The 20,759-nt window shown below is 34.1% G+C and overlaps 1 protein-coding gene across 1 annotated transcript; it reads right to left on the reverse strand.

Moving 5' to 3' along the window:
- LOC133193407 (uncharacterized) lies at nt 1-20,127 on the reverse strand. The gene is made up of 8 exons (XM_061329332.1): nt 20,013-20,127; nt 19,555-19,830; nt 18,781-19,128; nt 18,396-18,506; nt 18,239-18,260; nt 17,981-18,057; nt 380-434; nt 1-275 (listed from the first exon to the last, which is right to left on the reverse strand). Exons 2-8 carry the CDS (start codon nt 19,826-19,828, stop codon nt 242-244), a joined length of 921 nt encoding a protein of 306 aa, XP_061185316.1. The 5' UTR covers nt 19,829-19,830; nt 20,013-20,127; the 3' UTR covers nt 1-241.
- Between the last annotated feature and the right edge of the window lie 632 nt (nt 20,128-20,759).

A 20,759-nucleotide genomic window follows, 5' to 3' on the forward strand; every position in this document is an offset into this window, starting at 1 on the left:
TTATTTTGTTATGGTTACTCACAAATGATTTAAAATCCTGATGGTTTTGCAAACACTCGCTTGTTTCACATGAAACATTATGTCCATGTTAATCTGCCAAGTTTTAAGGTACTGATCTGTGAATTTGGAAACCATTTTAGTGCCAAGATGATTTATTTTCAAGGCTAACTCAACAGTAATGTGATGTGTCCCATTGGAAGGATATGCTGGTACATGTAGATGTACAGGAAAGTACTGCTTGTCAGTTTTCTTCTGGATTGTTGAATGTGTTCAAACTGAAGTAAAGAAGAGTATAGGTTATGAAAATGTATTTTTGAATAAAAAACAAAAATATTTTTTAGCCAATAGATATTGTAAGGAAAGTGTTTAAAAGGTAAACCTTTGAAGCTGGCGGAAATGGTCATGTTCTTCCTCGGTGGTGAAGTTGTCAAACCCTGTGCAGGAAGAGAAAAAGGAGAAAATAAGTTCTCTTCCTAAGAACAGCATGTATGAAAACGTGTTGCATTTATATTCTTCAAATTAATTTTATTATATACTAAAAAGGTGCTTTGAAGTTCTAGTGGACTTTTCTTAACGATTCGAAGTATCTCGCTGTACAGATCTCATCTGTGTAGAAGTCTTTTTACATCGACATTGTTTCTATACGATAACGATCATCAAATGTATGCAACTATACAACGTCAGAAGAAAAAGTAACCTCAATTGCACAGATAAGTGCATTACGAACAAACAATGGTGAAATAAAAATGTAAACGGTAAGACAACACAAGAATGCCACACGTTGGCCATGACTTCCAGTTTGCAATCAGGTGTAACGAATGTGAAGGGTATATACCCAGAGATGATATATGAGATGGGAAAAAAATGTATGCAATTTACGAGTCGTGTTAAGCTTTAATAAAAGATTAAAAAAAAAAACAAAAAAAACGGTAAGTGAAAATTGTGTCAAAAATGATATCAACTCGAAGAGAGGGAGAGCTCCTTATTATGCAGGACTACGTGGAAGCATTTCAAAAATGAAATGTCCTCAGTACTTACCATGATAATGAACGCAATAATGCAGTATTACCAGATAAGCTAAAACGGGAAAATCAATACGTGTACTCAGATATCTAAAACATCAAAATTTATATCGAAGCATAGCTTTGATTTACCTACACATCTCAAGGACATCTAGTAACCAATTTGCTTAAATCACTTAGTTTTTAATTCTATTCTGGAAATCCTATTGATATTCCCACATTTTACTTTTCTAAGGATGAAATTCCTGAAAAACCACGCCCCAATTTTGATATTCCAAACAACGGAAGTGAAAAACGATTTACCCTACCTATACTGGATTCTAAAACTTCATGAAAGTCCTTACAAAGATACATGCAGGTTATCTGCTCTACCTAGCCCCTATTATTACTCCTCACAAAAATATTCACTGATGTAAAAGAGAAACTTCACACTCATTATGCTACAACATATTCATGAAGTGTAAATCAAATATGGATTTTCAAAAACTCCTACAAACTTTTAAACTTTTAAAAATTTTAAAATCGCAATTTTTTAAGACAGTTACATCAAAGCGTATGATTTTTCAACACTTTATACAAACATTCCTCACGATTAAATTAAAGATTAAACTTTCTTGAAGAAAAATGAAATTTAGGAATTTCTTCTCTTGTGACTGATTATTAGAAATTATAGTTAAAAATCATTTTGACATATATACCCTGAGTTTGATACTAAAAAGATGCCTGAGTTCATCCGATAATATCTATTTAGTCTTTAGAGATCGTGTCTTCCAACATTCTGTTGGATTTTCACTGGGAACTTATTGTGCGCCTTTAATAGAAGACCTGTTTTTATATTCCTGTGAAGCAGGCTTCATTCAAAACTTCCGCACGAGAACAAGAAAGATCCTGCTTTCAACCCCACATTTAGATTTATCGACAAAGTTTTATCAATTAAATAAAGTTGTTTACTCCATGTATCACGGTGAACTCGAAATAAAAGACACTACAGAGTTCGCAACATCTGTTTCACATTTGGATGATAGACGATAATGGCCAACTAACAATTGAACTATATGACAAACGAGATGATCACTTTTCAGGCGCGTAGCCAGAATAGAAATGATGTGTACGCAGAGAACGGCAGGGGGTTGGGTGGGGGGTCTTGAGCCCCCCCCCCCCCCCCAGTGTTTAAGGGCTCTGGTCAGGCACGTAATATAGCTTTTGCCAGCCAGGAAAAAATTACAACTTTAAAAATTTTGTCAAGCAACGACGAAAAAGGAAGATTGTCAAAATTCGAAGTCCTATTTATTGTGTGTGTGTGTGTTTGTTAAAGGGGGGGGGGGAGGGGAGGGGTGTCCATCTTTCACAAACCAAATTTTTATTAATACATTACCAAATTACCATGATTTAACAATGGTGCAACAAACAGTGGGGGTCCACCCTTTCAACGTACTTTTTTTTCAATAGTAAAAGGTTAGGTTTTGGGAATAAGTATAGTGGGGAGGCTCCCCTAATACTACGCGCCTGCTAGTGAGGGCCCAGAAGCTCTTTAGTTTTACCAAATATATCATTCATTTTCTTGAAATATAAAAATTATGCCATTTAGTTTTTGTTTAGGAAATAAAAGATATAGTAATATTTATTGTTTTAACGAAAATTAATATTCCATGGAAACTTATTGTATATATAATTGAGGCTAAAAATTTAACCGATATATTAATTGGTATCATATAATCATTCTTAACGTTTAAAAACACGTATACAAAGTTTTAATTATGAACAAAAAATGTCGTATTGTAAATCATACTAGTAGATCATAGCATTCAACGATGTGGCTGAAATTTGATTTTTCAAAGATCTTTAAAAAAAATATTAATGTATGATAGAACAATGACAAAATAATAAATGATTTATCTGGATTTGTCAGTTATTAAATAAAAGATTTCAAATTTTATCATACAGCCATGATAATTTAAAATTTAAATCGACACAGTATGACACAGAATAATTTGAAACACGAATATCTGTTGGATGGTACTGATATTTTTCTCTCCGAATAATTCTCTCTTTTTTCTTTTCTATTTTTTTCCTGAAAATGATGTGTACGCACTTGCGTATTTGCGTATAGGCAGCTACGCGCCTGCTTTTCTATGAAATGTGAAGATAACGAACAGTAACCATGTTGTAAAGTCCAATAAAACAACACAAGTCGTGAGGAGAGCAAACACGAACTTCTGAAAACATTAGAGGTGGGATCATCTGCCATGGAGGGAAGGAGTAAGCATCCCCTGTAGAGTAAGCATCCCCTGCTGTGTGCCTTTTGTCATGACCGGGTAAAAGGGGAAATCCAAAGTCAATTAAATATGGAAAAAAATGGCCTAACAATATTTATATGAAAGACTTCAGTCAACATTCGACCTAAGGAAAACATGGTCATTGTTTCGACCATAGAATTTTCGAAATGTTGACTGTAAATGGGATTGTAGATACCCTTGTATCATCAACTTACTTGTCAGCATTCTGCCTTGGTTTAGAAGTTGAGCTTCTGTATCAAATCAGTTTGGAGAAATAAGCCCCATATGCAGGTGACAATGGTATATTGCTTCATCAATAGGGGAAGTTGACGATAGAAAAGTTGAAGTTCACGTTTATCATAAAATTTAGTTGTTAGTTTTCTACTCAAATATCCAAATATGAAGCAGATGTGCAAGACTCCGCAGGATCTCGTTTATTTCAAATTCAATTGGATATATCGAATCAACGTATTTAAAAAAAAATGAGGAGACAGAATTGTTCATTAATTATGTATTATAAACGTTCACCGATATATCTTAATGTCCAGTTGATTGACTGTATGTTGTTTAATGTCCCATTCAAGATTTTTTTCACTCATAAAGAGAGTCCCATATGCCGGTGAAGGGCTTAAAATTTAGACCTATACTCTGACTTACAGCCATTGAGCAGTAAGTACTAATATTCTTTTTATCATGCCAACACCTACCGTGACCTGGGACCTCGATCGGTTTATAAGGTCTCATCCGAAAAACCCGTAACTTTCACTTCTAACGCCGGACGCTTGGCGAAGGAACAATCACAGCCTATGTTAATGTCTTAGGTTTGACGCGGCGCTGGGAACGAGAATCAAACACGGTACCTCCCGATCACACAGCATACCTACCACTAGGATAATGCGGCCGGTTATGTTGAATTGAAGGCTTTTCTTTTCATGTAAAGTTTTTGAATTAATTCTCATACAAAAATGGGTCCGCCAGTAATGGGGCACAATTAGACCCATAAGAATTCTAACACATTTGAAAACCTTGCCCAAGGGTCATGAAGCAGCCTTAGACTTCAGTCAAAATTTCAGTCATTCATATTGATAGGAACTGATTTTTGAAAATTAAAATTAACAGCATGAAAGAGAATTAATAACATTTCAAACTTCATGTGATTTCTATCATAAATATCTAAGATAATTTACAAATTCTGGCTTAAGTCTAAGACTGCCTAATGATCCTAGGGCCTGATCTCCAAAGACTAGATAAATGTTGTCAATGAGGAACTAAAAAAAAAATTTAATATTAGCTTTAGAGTACTTGTGTGTAGAATCAGGATGTTCTTTTCAAACTGTTGACAATACAACTTACGTTATTTAGATATATCAAAGGAAAAATTAAGAGATTGAGCAAGAAAAAGGGCAAAACTATCTATTATGTACAAACGCTTTAACAATGGTTTTCTACATTTCTTTTGTGAAATGAATATGGGACCAACAATAGGAACTTTCAACATAACATCACCGACTTTTGCAGATTGTTAGAAAAATCCCTTTCAAACGTGCAATCGCTTACACCCACAGTAAATGAACATACAATGAGATGGAATGACATTTGGGTGGATCAGGTAGTCCATTTAGGAACACAGCCAAATTGAGACAATGTCCATGATATATACACACAGAGAGAGAGAGAGAGAGAGAGAGAGAGAGAGAGAGAGAAAGCACAAAGAAATTCACATTTTATAAGGATACCCACTTCCGCCTCCGCCCGGGGTTGAACTCTCGACCTACGGAATCTGTCTCCTAGCAGTACGTACAGGAACAGCGCGCTAGACTGCTCGGCTATCTAGGCAAGTCTTAAAACTTGCTTTCGATGCCGATGGAATTCTCGCGGCGCCGCCCTACACTTTACAATCATTGAGAATGGAAATGAGATACACTTATATATTTGAACATTAGTTTTATTAGAGGATCGTTACCGATACACATAGACAGGAAAACTGACAGAAAACAAGTAGACTTACAACAAAGAAAGAACTTTAGGATGCTACAGTTACTACCAGATATTACAGTAATATCAACAGCATACTTATTATAGGAAAAAAATACTAAAAGAAATAATGATAGATAAACGATATCTCTCAGCTTTTCATAGAATAGTAGCAAACCAAGAAACATCAGGTCTCTATCATACAACTTAAATTGATAAATTAACAAAGCTGGTTTATCAAATTGAATAAAATTTTAATCAAATATGGCTTACCAACAGCTCTAGAAACACTTAACTACATCAAGAACAAATCAAAAACAAAGCAACACAAGCGATAGCATTTTACAAGCACCAGAGCTTCGTAGGCAGAAGGATAAAACGTACGCTCAACTAGGACCTTAGGTCACCGGCTCAGTTCACAACTATCAAACCTGTTTACTCCGCGACAAAATGTAGTGCATTGCAACCTAAAGTGAAAATAGAATAAATCGCACTACTGTGAAGCTTTTACAGTGTAAAACAACAAACAGAAAATCTATTTTTGTCAAAGGAATAATCATCTGATATGAGGAAAGATACAGAGGGAGCAACATTGACTGCAATATATTGTAAAATATGTTATACAGCAATGGATTACGTAGGGTGACCTGTGGTCTCCCTAATGATATTATTATTCCATGTAAGGCAACAGTATCTATTTAACACAGTACCTAACCTCTGATCTCCTTATTAATATATCAGGGTAGGCGACCTCCTGCCTCCACATTCGCAGATCTAACAGGCAGGTGGAGGAGGTACATTATAGGTCTTGCCCCCCACCCCGCTCGGACTCTTCACTGATCCTTAAAGATAATGGAATAATTATTTGGTAATAAATTATATTAGGTGTCCTCTGGTCTCCCTTTTGAGGTCATACCTCAATAGGCGACCTTATCAGTTTAACACTCTAGTAAACCTCTGGTTAATATTAATCTTACAGAGTAGATGTATGCCCAGTCTTGCAAGGATGGAGGCTGAAGTTCTCCTCCCCTTTCCCTGGAATTTACTCTTATCAAATTCATAAACGAATCAAAACAACTAGTATATTTTCCAAAATAATAAACTTAAAAAACATGGACTCATTGTCAATTGCTTGTGGGATACATATATTGTATATGAAGGAAAAGTTGTCTAATGTCATCCCCCATCCAATTACATAAATTTAGAAAATTAATTTGGAGAAATTGTGAAATTGTTTGCTTGCAAAAAAACAGGGTCTCAATTTTTGTTTGGAGTGAATTTGAAAAATAATTCTTCACATGCCACATTTTTTAAATTGTCTTCTTACAACTTCAAAATTTTTCCTAATAATGAACAATATAAGATTACCTCTGGTCTACTGTTTCATATACCACTTCGTCTGACCTCTGATATCCTTATTGATGTACAATATAAGACAAACTCATGTTTCCATATTCTTTATGTGGGGAGCAGAGGAAACATAAAGTTTATATGAATAGGGAGACCATAGGTCCCCTTATATTGTACATCATTAGGAGGATCAAAGATCACATTGTATTGTACATCAAAAGAAAGACAAGAGGTCCCCTTATATCCTACATCTATAGGGAGACCAGAGGTCCCCTTATATCCTACATCTATAGGGAGACCAGAGGACACCTTATATTGTACATAATTAGGGGGACCAGAGGTCACCTTATATCCAATATTAATAGGGAGACCAGAGGTCCCCTCATATCCTACATCTTTAGGGAGACCAGAGGACACCTTGTATTGTACATCAATAGGGAACCCAGGGATCATTTGTACATCAACAGGGAGACCAAAGGTCCCCTTATATCCTACATCAGTAGGGAGACCAGAGGACACTTTATATATTACATCAATAGGGAGACCAGAGGTCCCCTATATCGTACATCAACAGGGAGACCAGAGGTCCCCTTATATCCTACATCCAAAGGGAGACCAGAGGACACCTCATATTGTACATCGAAAGGGAGACCAGAGATCTCTTATATTGTACACCAACAGGGAGACCAAAGATCCCCTTATATCCTACATCAGTAGGGAGACCAAAGGATACCTTATATTTAACATCAATAGGGAGACCAGAGGTCACCTTATATTGTACATTAGTAGAGAGACCAGAAGTCACATTATACTGTACATGAATACGGAAACCTGGGGTCCCCTTATTTTATTAATCATTGGGGTGACCATATTTCATATAAAAGTGTTTTTAAATACGGAGACCAGATCGCATCTTATGTTGTACATTATTCAAGAGACCAGAGGTCACATAAAGTTGTGTATGAATATGAAGACCAGAGGACACCCTATATTGTTCATCATATGCAGACCACTGGTCTCATAAGGCTGTGTATAATATGAATACGGAGACGGTCCCCTTATATTGTACATCAATAGGGAGACTAGAGGTAACATATATTGTATTGTACATAAATGCGGAGACCAGAGGACACCTTATATTGTAAAGAATTAGGGGACCAGAGGTCACCTTATATTGTACATCAATAGGGAGACAAGAGGTCACTTATTTTGTAGATCAATAGGGAGACTAGAGGTAACATATATTGTATTGTACATAAATACGGAGACCAGAGGACATCTTATATTGTAAAGAATTAGGGAGACCAGAGGTAACTTATTTTGTACATCGATAGGGAGACCAGAGGACACCTTATATTGTACATAATAAGGGGGACCAGAGGTCATCTTATATTGTACATCAATAGGGAGACCAGAAGACACTGTATATTGTACATAATTAGGGAGACCAGAGGTAACTTATTTTGTACATCAATAGGGAGAGCAGAGGTCACCTTATATTGTAGATCAATAGGAACACCAAAGTTCCCATTATATCCTACATCATTAGGGAGACCAGAGATCCCCTTATATCCTACATCTCTAGGGAGACCAGAGGACACCTTATATTGTACATCATTAGGGAGACCAGAGGTCCCCATATATCCTGCATCAGTAGGGAGACCAGAAGACACCTTATATTGTACATCAATAGGGAAACCAGAGATCACTTATATTGTACATCAATAGGGAGACCAAAGGTCCCCTTATATCCTACATCAGTAGGGAGACCAGAGGACACTTATATTGTACATCAGTATGGAAACCAGAAGACACCTTATATTTGACATCAATAGGGAGACCAGAGGTCACCTTATATTGTACATTAGTAGGAAGACCACAGGTCCCCTTATATCCTACATCAGTAGGGAGACCAGAAGACACCTTATATTGTACATCAATAGGGAAACCAGAGATCACTTATATTGTACAGCAATAGGGAGACCAAAGGTCCCCTTATATCATCATTAGTAGGGAGACCAGAGGACACCTTATATTGTACATCAATATGGAAACCAGAGGACATCTTCTATTTTACATCAATAGGGAGACCAGAAGTTACCTTATATTGTACATTAGTAGGGAGAACAGAAGTCACATCTATACTTATAAATTAATAAATTTTGCAAATAAACTCCGAAACGGGTGCACCAGAGTTCTTACTTACTCCTCTAACAATACACTAGATACAAGATGATGTCCGTAAACAATATTTATATTTCACTCGCAAAGTAAGTTTCGTACATTAAATTAAAAGTCTACTTTTATTTTCTATAAACAGCCATGAAATAGCAAAAACGTGAGTACGGTGGCGTTTCCGGTTGGCTGATCTAAGTTGCTGGCAATTTTTAATGAAACTGACAACAAGCAATCGTGTATTTATTTCATAAAACGTCATCACTGAATTATTCAATCAAAACTTGATTTAAATGATATAAAAGAAATAAGTTGTGATAACCGATTAAAAAGGGAAATTGGGTGAATTAAAAAAAAATGACCAAATGCATATTTATCAACCCACACTAAAAATACAGGCAATGAAAATAGATTTCTATGTCTCAGCATATGTCTTTCGATAGTGTCTAAATACCTGACAAATATCTCGTTGATATCTCAATTAAAAAAAAAGTTATGCCCAAAAATGATGCTAAAATTGTCAGGAGTGCAACACCTTTTTGTGACATTTTGAAATTTCAATATTTTTTGGAGATCTGTAAAATAAATAATAATGCTTTATGTTGAAAATAAAGACTTTCCTGATAATATTCAAAGTATTGAGCTTTAAATGTGGGCTGTAGTAACTTTTGTTTAATCAAGTTGTGGTCATGGCTGATGTTTAAAAAAATGTTATACCATGTCAGGAGTGCAACAGAAAAAATGTAGTGTTGCCAAAAAAACATCAATTGTAAAATTCTGAAAGAAAATTAAGACAAAAAAGAATTTTCTAAGTGTAAAACAATAACTGATATACATTTTAAAACTTAAAAATGTTATATAAATCACAAGCAGCATTAATTAGAGTCAAGTATATGTGCATACCCAATAATGTCAGGAGTGCAACATTTGATGTTTTGCTCCCAAGCATGAAAAAACTATTATTATTATATGATTTTCTGATTTTTATTTTGGAAAGAAAGACACAAAGAACATTTTTACCAAATAGATTTATTAATTACTGGGTCTGTCTGTGCTTCAGATCTATATTTCTAAGGTCAGGAGTGCAACACATTTTTTTAAAGATTCAAGTTGTGTGACAAAATCACTTCTATTCATGCTTAGACGTATTCATTAATTAATAATGATCTTTTTGTATAATTTAATACTAAATTATTGACAGTTTTATTATTAAAATCCTTCCTTTTTCAATTTTATCAATTCAGATGTGTTTTTATCTTTTTTGTGATTTTTTAAATGAATGTTAAAAATAAACACACTAAAAAATTGTCATAAAATTCAAGTAATTCCTCCTCAACTTCACTGAAACAACAGAACAAGTTCTTATGTAATTTTCACTTCACAATTCTACTTTAAAGGTCCCAATGCTTTTGGTCAGGAGTGCAACAAATATGTTAGATTTATAAATCATCCAATAAGAATAAAAATAAAGAAAAAAATGATGAGTAGAATTTTTCTGGTGGGTTACTGTGTTTGTCCTCTAACGGAAAATATGCTATAAAATATATTTTATCTTCTAAATAAACATTTAAGCTAGTTTTTTGGCATAAATAGGGAATAATTCCAGATAAAATGCAAATTTCAAATACTTTCATCTGTTTTAATTATAAAATATCGGACTATAAATATTGCAAAATTTAATTACCACTTGATGTTGCCAACACTTTATGAATTTTTGTGTTCTACGGTTTTAATTTCAAATTTTACTGTAGTCAGGAGTGCAACAAAACTGCTTTATAATTACCAATGCTTTTTAACTATCTTTACTAAAAAAATGAGTTGAAAAAAAATGTTTGATACTATTTTATGTTCAAAACACTATGTCTATCAACAAATTACAGAAATTTTCTAGTCAATTCAGGGAATAGTTTTCATCATTTCACATGTAGTTTTATATACAATTTATATATATTACACTTTGCAAATAATCATGTGTTAAGGTCTTCAAAATATGAAAAACCTGCCGTAAACGATCAAAAATATCAAAACGACAAATTAATTTACAAAGTAAGAATGGGTTATTGTGTGTTATAATTTTTAAAACAATGTTAAATAAAATACATATCAAATGTCAGGAGTGCAACACAATAATGTAACATAGGGCCACTTCAAAATCTAGTATTTTTTGTAAGAGAACTCGTATATAAAAATTCTTTTTTGGCTTAGATTTAAAGAATTGGCTTGAACGGACAAAAAAGTGAAATTTGGGCAATTTTATTACTTCATATTTTTTTCATATTAAAACTTTTCAAACCAGAATTGAAAAAATAATGTAAAATGACAATCAAAAAGTCATTTTTTTTTTTGTCACACATACAAGAGAAGATACTCAATCAAGGTCTAGATTTAATCATTTTTACCCCTTTTACCATTTTGAAGCATAAAAAACTATAATTTCTTGTGATTATGTATTTTAGATTAAGGTGTAATGATATTTCTTTTTTCAAAAGAAATTTTACTAATAAAAATTCTGAAACTTTTTAATCCAATTGTCTATTCTATTGCCACTTTAGGATTTTAAACTAGAATGCATGTGCAATATGATGATATAAGTGAAAAATATGTTAGAAGTAGTTGAATTTTTCCAAAAAATTTCAGTTTGGTGGTTATTTTTTTAATTCACCCAATTGTAAATTATTTTCGTCATTCACCGATCTTAATATTGACGGAAGCTTCTAGAACATCATATAGCATCGAGCCCGATGTTTAAAAAAACGAGGTGCATATAGCTGCATAACATAAAAAAAAGGGCTTTTGTGTGATTGGTCATTGAAATAATGGTAAATCATTGATAACACTATAAGTTGTGAATATATTTATATATCGAAAGACTATTATATATATATATATATATATATATATATATATATATATATATATATATACATGTATGTAGTAGGTTTTCCTAATAAATTTATCGGTAAAATTTGTAACATGAAACATTTTTTGAAACATTTTATATATTCCTTACGGAGAGCATCGTGGCAACGAACCCGAAGTACAATTTGTACTTCGTAATAAACTTGCTTACATGTAAAGAGAAAATTAATGAATAAGGTATTGTTCAAAAACAATTAAGATGTATTTTGTGCTTTAATCAATACATTTCATTTTTTTTTTCTGAAAACAGTCTTTTGTATCAAATACTATTCATAGGGCGTTAAAAGCTAATTTTACACAAGTACTTGAGTCTTGGTTGATAAATATGTATGTACCTTATTGATATGTAAAAAAAAGTAAAGTACATTATTTACATATCAGTAAGGTACAAGCATATTTATAAACAAAGACCCAAGTACCTGTGAATTTTGACCCCCCCCCCCCCCACCAATCAATTTATCAGTATAATGTGCATATTCCCTGCTTTTATTCTTGACGGAAATGAAATAAGAGCATCTGAAGTACAATATCCATAACATAGTATAAGAGGTTTCAAAATTGTTAATTTTCAAGTTTTTACAAGGGGGGGGGGGGACGTATATCTACTTCATGCGGGAATTTGAACAAAGTATTTCTTCCTGCTATAATCCTGTAGGCTGTCAGTAGAACCTAAATATTTTCTGTCGGTAGTAGTATGAATTCAATTCCCCGCGCTTGCGCGGGATTTCATCTAGTTATATTGTACATGAATACGGAGACCTGGGGTCCCCTTATTTTGTTAATCATTGGGGAGACCATATTTTACATAAAAGTGTTAATGAATACGGAGACCAGAGGTCATCTTATGGTGTACATTATTCAGAGACCAGAGGTCACATAAAGTTGTGTATGAATATGAAGACCAGAGAACATCTTATATTGTTCATCATTTGCAGACCATTGATCACATAAGGCTGTGTTTAATATGAATATGGAGACCAGAGGTCCCCATATTGTGTACTTCATTAGGATGACCAGAGGTCCCCTTATATTGTACATCCTTGGGAGACCAGAGGTCACCTTATATTTTACATTAATAGGGAAATCAAAGGTCACCTAATATTGTACATAAATACGGAGACCAGAGGACACCTTATAGTGTACATCATAAGGGATTCCAAAGGTCACTTTAAATTGTACATCAATAGGGAGACCAGAGTTCACCTGATATTATACATCAATAGGGAGACCAGGGGTCACCTAATATTGTACATCAATAGGGAGAGCAGAGGTCACCTTATGTTGTATATCAGTAGGCTTATGTTGGACTTCATTGTGGAGACCAAAGGTTACCTTATGTTGATCATTACAGAGACCAGAGGTCACATAGAGTCTATACAAATGCCAAGACCAGAGGTCCTCTTATATAAAACATAATTAGGGAGACAATGCAGAGGTCACGTAAAGCTGTGAATGAATACGGAGACCAGAGGTCTTCATATATTGCACATTACAATGTTATAGGGAGACCAGATATCACAAAAAGTTTATGTGGATGCAGAGATCAGGCTTCTACGATACTAGACTTTGTTTAACTAAAAGACAACTCAAAAACAAAATAAAGGCAATAATTATGGAAATAAGCTTCTGAACATTTAATCATGTGAAGAAAAAATTACTTCTTTCAGTCCATAATTTCTCATATCTTACATAAACAAAGATTGCAACAGTTCTTTTATATCATAACACAAATAAAGATTATGAAATATGTGGAGATAACGAACAGTATTCGAGCTCAAAAGTCCATTAAACCTTACAAAATAGGAGCTGAGCAAACACGGACCTCCTAAATATCAGAGGTGGGATCAGGTGCCATGGAGGAGTGAGCATCCCATGCCGACCGGTCACACTCGCCGTGTGCTCCTTATCATGTTCTGGAAAAAACGGAAAAATCCGTGGACAACTCAGTGTGTGAATAATGGGCTAACAATCAGTTTGAAAAAAGTCAGTCAGCATTTGACTATATTGCCAACAAGGTCATTGTATCGACCATAGAACTTACGAAATGATAACTTTAAACGAGACTACTGATATTCTTGCTTCATCAACTTCTTTGTCAATAACTTACCTCGTTTTAAAAATTGTTCATACGTAGAACATGCTCTTCCGTATTGCATCAACTGAGAGATATCATTATGGAGACCAGAGATCAACTTATAAAGTACATTAATAGGGAAACAAGATGTTCAATATAAAGTAATCTCTGGTCTCCCTAATTATGTACAAAATAAGGTGTCCACTGGTCTCCCTATTGATGTACAATATAAGTTGACCTCTGGTCTCCCTAATTATGTACAATATACAGTGTCCTCTGGTCTCCCTATTAATGTACAACATAAGGTGACCTCTGGTCCCCCTAATTATGTACAATATAAGGTGACCTCTGGTCCCCCTAATTATGTACAATATAAGGTGACCTCTGGTCTCCCTAATTATGTACAATATAAGGTGACCTCTGGTCTCTGGTCTCCCTAACAAAATAAGTTACCTCTGGTCTCCCTAATTATGTACAATATACAGTGTCCTCTGATCCCCCTAATTATGTACAATATAAGGTGACCTCTGGTCTCCCTATCGATGTACAAAATAAGTTACCTCTGGTCTCCCTAATTCTTTACAATATACGATGTCCTCTGGTCTCCGTATTTATGTACAATATAAGGTGACCTCTAGTCTCCCTATTGATGTACAAAATAAGTGACCTCTTGTCTTGCTACTGATGTACAATATAAGGTGAACTCAAATCTCCCTATTGATGTATATAATAAGGTGACCTCTTGTCTCCCTCTTGGTGTACAATATACAATATAAGGTGACCTCTTGTCTCCCTATTGATGTACAATATAAGGTGACCTCTGGTCTCTTTTTATGTACAATATAGGGTGTCCTCTGGTCTCCCTTATTGTGTACAATATACGGTGACCTCTGGTCTTCCAATTGATGAACAATATAAGGTAACCTTTGGTCTCCCTATTAACTACAATATAAGGTGTCCTATGGTCTCTATATTGATGCACAAAATAAGTGACCTCTGGTCGACATATTGATATACAATATAAGGTGACCTCTGGTCTCCCTACTGATATACAATATAAGGTGATCTGTGGTCTCCCTAATTATGTAAAATATAAGGTCACCACTGGTCTCCCTATTGATGTTCAAAATGAGTTACCTCAGCTCTGGTTTCCCTATTGATGCATAAAATAAGTGACCTCTGGTCTCTCTAATTCTGTACAATATTAGGTGTCCTCTGGTCTCCCTATTAATGTACATAATAAGTGATCTCTGGTCTCCCTATTGATGTATAATATAAGGTGACCTCTGGTCTCCCTATTGATGTACAAAACATGTTACCTCTTGTCTCCATAATTATGTACAATATACAGTGTCCTCTGGTCTCCCTATTGATGTACAAGATAAGGTAGCCTCTGGTATCCGTTTGATGTGCAATAGAAGATGACCTCAGGTCTCCCTATTGATGTACAATATAAGGTGATCTCTAGTTTCCGTTTTGATATGAAACATTAGTTTACCACTGGTCTCCACATTGGTGGTATCTGGTGACTGTTTTGCACACTCTTGTCTCCTTATTGATATATAATACCTGATGACCTCCGGTCTCCGCATTGATATGACACATAATTTTATCATTCCATATGCAAGATATTGCTCAAAGCAGGCTTATGACAATAAATTTGATGTGACCAGGGATGATCCCTCCTACGCATCTGATCCTATCTCTTGAACTTAGGTATATGTGTGTTACACTCTGTTTTCAAATTCCTTTGTAAATAGGATTTTTGAGATCAATCTCTGTTTGTTATCTCAACCTTTTTATTTCAATTGTTCACTATATGTTTGTAGTTGAAAATCAGTTAATTTAAAAACAAATTCAGGATATTAAAACTTAATTTGAACTTAATTTTATTTTCAATTAAAGTTCTTAAAGTCTGTGGATTTTCCTTTTTCTATAGCAAAAGAGGTAACTTTTATTTGTATTATGATATAAAATAACCTTTATTTGTGTTATGATAAAAGAACTGGTGTACTCTTTGTTTAAGTAAGATAGGAGAAATTATAGAGTGAAAGAAATATTTTATTCTTCACACGATTACATGTATTAAGAAGCTTATTTTCATACTTTTTGCCTTTACCTTTTTTCGTTGTCTTTTAGTTAAGCAGAGTTAAGAATAGTAGATTACTGATGATATTACTGAACCATAAACCTAAATTGAACACTTTAGGTCTATGACTGAACGAATGAAGAAGTCTTCATTTCCCTGTGTGCAATTTTTGACACAGTAACAAATACATTGATTCTCAAACTGCTGATAATAATACATGTTTTGTTTGATAAAGTTAAGCAGTGAAACATTTGTGAAAAGGGGGAGGGGGCGTGCGACACCGAGCCTTAATTATGACATCAACTTGTTGTCATGTTTTAATGTTTAAAAAATTACCTTCTGTCTCTTCTAGTCTATTAGAAAGATCTATATAAAGGTGGTACTATAATTGTATTGGAGTAAGACAGAAAAAAATGTTTTTTTTAAAATAAATTTCAATCAAAATATAGGGTGACCTGAGGTCACCATATTGATACAGATGAATTTACTTTTGTGCCTTTAATCCCTGAAGAGTCCATATAATGTTTTATTACTATGCAAAATGACGAACTATTTGCGGGTGACCCGAGGTCCTAGTTGAGCGTACGTTTTATCCTCCTGCGCTTCGTAAAGGAAGAAAAAACATTGTAATTCTTTGCGCTAGAAAACATCAAACCTGGACATAAAAGTGAGATTAATGACAGGCACCTACCAACTAGTTTAGAAATAAGAAAGAAAGTAAGTCTATATGTATACTCTGTAAAGAAGAAACAGGTATTAACGAAATTCATTTTATGAAAAAAAAAACAATTAAAAGAGCGTTATATGGATATAATACGTAATCTAATCATCGAGAATACAAACAATGACATAAACATTGAATTTTTAACAAACAGGGAAAAACATATACGCAGTATTAGACTGTAGCCATTGCATATATATCGGAAACGAATTTATAAAAAACATCCTGAACAAATTCATATGGTACCTGAATTTAGGGGGGAAACATGTCGAGACTTTTTGCCCTACACCTGTCAAGATCGAATACAAATAAAACTTTATTTAAAGGAGTTTGAATTATCATATTTGATTCTTTTTTACTCATGAAAAGTTATTCGTATATGTAGAATTATCCCTTTTTAATAAGTTTAAATTCCTAGCCCTATTTTATCTGATGTAATTTATATTTTTAAACGTCTTTTGCTTTTTTTTCTATTTTAAGATTTGTTTAGGTTAATAAAATACAGAAACAAATCAGTAGAGCTGTATATGCATCACTGTTTTAACCTACATGTACCTACAACTATCTTAAATTTTGAAATAAGCAATATATAGTTTTTAATACTGTGACCTGACGGACATTTATAAGGTCTTATCTAAATGCTTAAATATATAGGGTTAAGGTCATCTATTCATGGACTTCCCAAGACGAAAGAAAGAATATGCTCTATAGTTCATGTACATACAAAAATGAAAACGAGAGCCAGACATTAACAAATGGTCTACATTGACCATAACTGTGAACGCCAGCTATTGAAGTAGATTCAAACGATTCAGTTATAAAACGATAAAGTTTTTTTTTTATCAGTTTGTGTATTTGCCACTGGAAACTGTTTTGCAAACGTGATCAAGAAAGTATCTTGAGTGAGATACATGAAACGTGTACTTGGTTTGGAAGTGAATAGAAACAGCATCCTTGTTATGAAGGCATTATTACCTTCATCTTTGAGTACATGTTTTTGGTTGGAATTTTTTTAAAACTGATCAAAGAAATTTTATATGCATAATAACAATGGTTTCCAAATACAAAGAATAGGATTTAACAATATCCGCCAAATTTAAGGGTAGTATACCTTGTAGACCCAAATCCGCCAGATATGTGACCCACGAGAAAATCCTGCTAGTTGGGTATATAAAATGGAGAAACTTTCAGATTACTTTTAACTTTTACGGTAAAAGAATTGTGATAAGGTCATGAGGATTCCTGGAGAATATCTATGACCTAGCATTGTTTTGGGTAATTTTAGTCCCCGTAGGCCTCGGTAGTTTGGAGATTAATCAATGGTACATAACCCTATTTTACACCGCTCAGTACAAGTATAGAGAACAACATTTACAGTACCTTTAGTTGTTTTTCCAAGACCCAAAACTTCCAAACTCTCCATACTTCCTTTTCTCTCAGCTTCAACAAATTCCTTGCTGTAAAATTACAGCAAACCATAATTTATACTTTTCAATTGCTCTCTCTCTCTCTCTCTCTCTCTCTCTCTCTCTCTCTCTCTCTAACGTATCAGCAATATTTCAAAATTCGAACTATGAGTGCATTAAATGCAAGAACAAAAACCTGTTTCTAAGCACTGGGGTGCTAAAAGCTACTTACATTTTTTCTTGTAGGGCCTTTTCTGCAATTAAAATAAAGTTAAAAAATATATATATGCATATATTGCAAGGGTTTGAAACAGAGCTACATACCTATCAGGCCCGTAGAAAGCAATTTCACTTTGAGGGGGCACAACCATACATTAGTAAATACTTACGCTTGTATCGTGTTTGACACATGTAGATGATCCCGACCACTAGAAACAGAAATATGAACCCCCCTATACCACCTCCTACAATCTCCACGGCCCTAGACTGCCACACTGAAACTATACAGAAATTATATAGGATTTATTGTCCTTTGCTTTTATCCATTTCAACAGAGATGATAACAACCATACATGACTGAAACTACATAGACAGTATAAATTAAAGAATTTAAGGTTCTTTTACTTTAAGATTGGTTTCAACCCTTGGGTTTCTTCTGAATTATAGTACATTTGTTCAGTTTTTACCAATGCATGTAAAACTGGAAATATGACAATTCCATTACACACTTTTCTTTGCAAGAAAAGCGGGTTGATATTTACCGAAAGAAAGTACCTTTATTTGGACGGAACACTTTTATGGAGAACTCATAGATAGCGTATCCATAAGAATTGTTGATGCACAGAATGTATTCCCCTGTCCAGGTAGACGTAATGTTATTTAGACGTATGTATGCTGTGTACACAGGCACGTCTTTAGAAATCGCTATATCATCAGAAAACGACATAACCGTCCTGTTGAATTCAACATCAATTTGAAGTTGGTTTCTGTTGTTAGACTCTACGATGGTAAGAGATTGAAGAGGAGGGGGAGAACTGGCTATTGTAATATTAAACAGAATAGACTGCCCTTCGGCGACATGGAATGATTTCCGCCTATCCGGTAAAATTAAAAGTGGTGCACCTGGTTTGAATGAAAAGAAAATTATCCTAAATTTGTCCTTGCCAACAAACTGGTCATAAAAGCAATAGATAACATATTTTGGAAATAAAACATGTGATACAATTATATGAGACAGTATTAAAATGCTTTATGTTTAAAAAAAAAGTAATTTTATTTTTAGAAACTCTTTTTGCAACCGAAAACGAGAAATACATTTTTTTAAAATAAATTCCACTGCCTGAACTATCTTGCGTAAATTACAAGAACAGGGAAAAAAAGCGGTAACAACAACGAACACGCTTATAATGAACTCACGCTTACAGCCAAGGGATTGTTTTAAACGTATTATAAACATTGGATCACAACAATTCAACAACCTTCGTTCATGGCACTTCGCTATAAGCGTGTTTTACTGTATACAAGCTTTATCACATGTGTTGATCTCACCTTGAACGTCTAGATGAACTGTTTTTGTCAGATTTTTCCTTCCGTTCTGGGTTGTATTAGTATCACATGACTGGTACTTGATGACACAAATATAACTTCCTGTGTCCGCATAGGAAACACTTTTGAAGAAGAGAGTAGTTTTATTGCTGACAATACTGTCAGATCCACGTCTGTACCAACGTGTCTGTACGTCTTTCATGGCCCCCCTTGCTATGCAGTTTAGTTCTGTACTCTCCGATGTGTTCACGACAGTTACATTAGATGAGTCGTACATCTCTACCAAGTACAAGTTTTTATAAATTCCCTAATGTTTTAACATTATCATCTGAGCTGTAAAAGGGTTATCATTGTTTATCTAACTCTATTTTTAGGCGAATCATGCGATATGTAATTATACAACTACATATTGTATCTGGGAATTAAATGCCGTTATACATTGAAAATAAAAACATTCAAACCTGGAATTGTAGATATATTTGTAATTGATGTGCCATTGAGTATTTTTTGGTTTTCATGGCAACCATCACTCACTGCCTCAAAAGTTCTGGTAGAATCCACAGGAAAATTTACTGGAGTGTTGTCAATTGAGACTGTAAACGATAGGGAATCGTTGTAAATTGTTACAGAACAGGTGTCAACAGATGAGGAGGTCACGTATAATACACAGCTCTCAGTATAGGCTATATGTAGTCAAACTTGGAATTTAAAACAATAAATTGTAAGATTTTTAAAATCCTTAATTCATTACAGATTAACTGTAGCAAAAACTGGGCAGATTCAAGGAAAGGCATAGGGGACGTATGTCTCAATTCTGCCACTAGATTACTTGTAAAAGTGAAAGTAATGTGTATTGCATAAATATTTAAATTAGTTACTCACATGTATAAACACTAATTTTTATTGTTTCTCGAGAATCAATGATAAATATTAATAACTAATTTTATATTCCAGAGAAAGCCTTAAAACATCAAGTTATCATAGTTTCACTACAAGCAACTTTTAGCGCCATAAAAAAAAATCATTACGGGGGGGGGGGGGGGGGTCTCATTACACCAACTATATACAAAAACCTAGATCCACCATCGGAAAATCACAAAAAAAAAAGACAAAGTGAGACAAATATTAAAAACATAGGTTTTACCTGTGATGGGTTCGCAAAACACTGATGTCCAGACAACACAAAGCATCTGCATCAAGAAAAATAA

This window comes from Saccostrea echinata, unplaced genomic scaffold (assembly GCF_033153115.1).
Source record: "Saccostrea echinata isolate AGI-Se365-2 ecotype Australia unplaced genomic scaffold, CSIRO_AGI_Sech_v1 ptg000027l, whole genome shotgun sequence".
Lineage (NCBI taxonomy): Eukaryota > Metazoa > Mollusca > Bivalvia > Ostreida > Ostreidae > Saccostrea > Saccostrea echinata.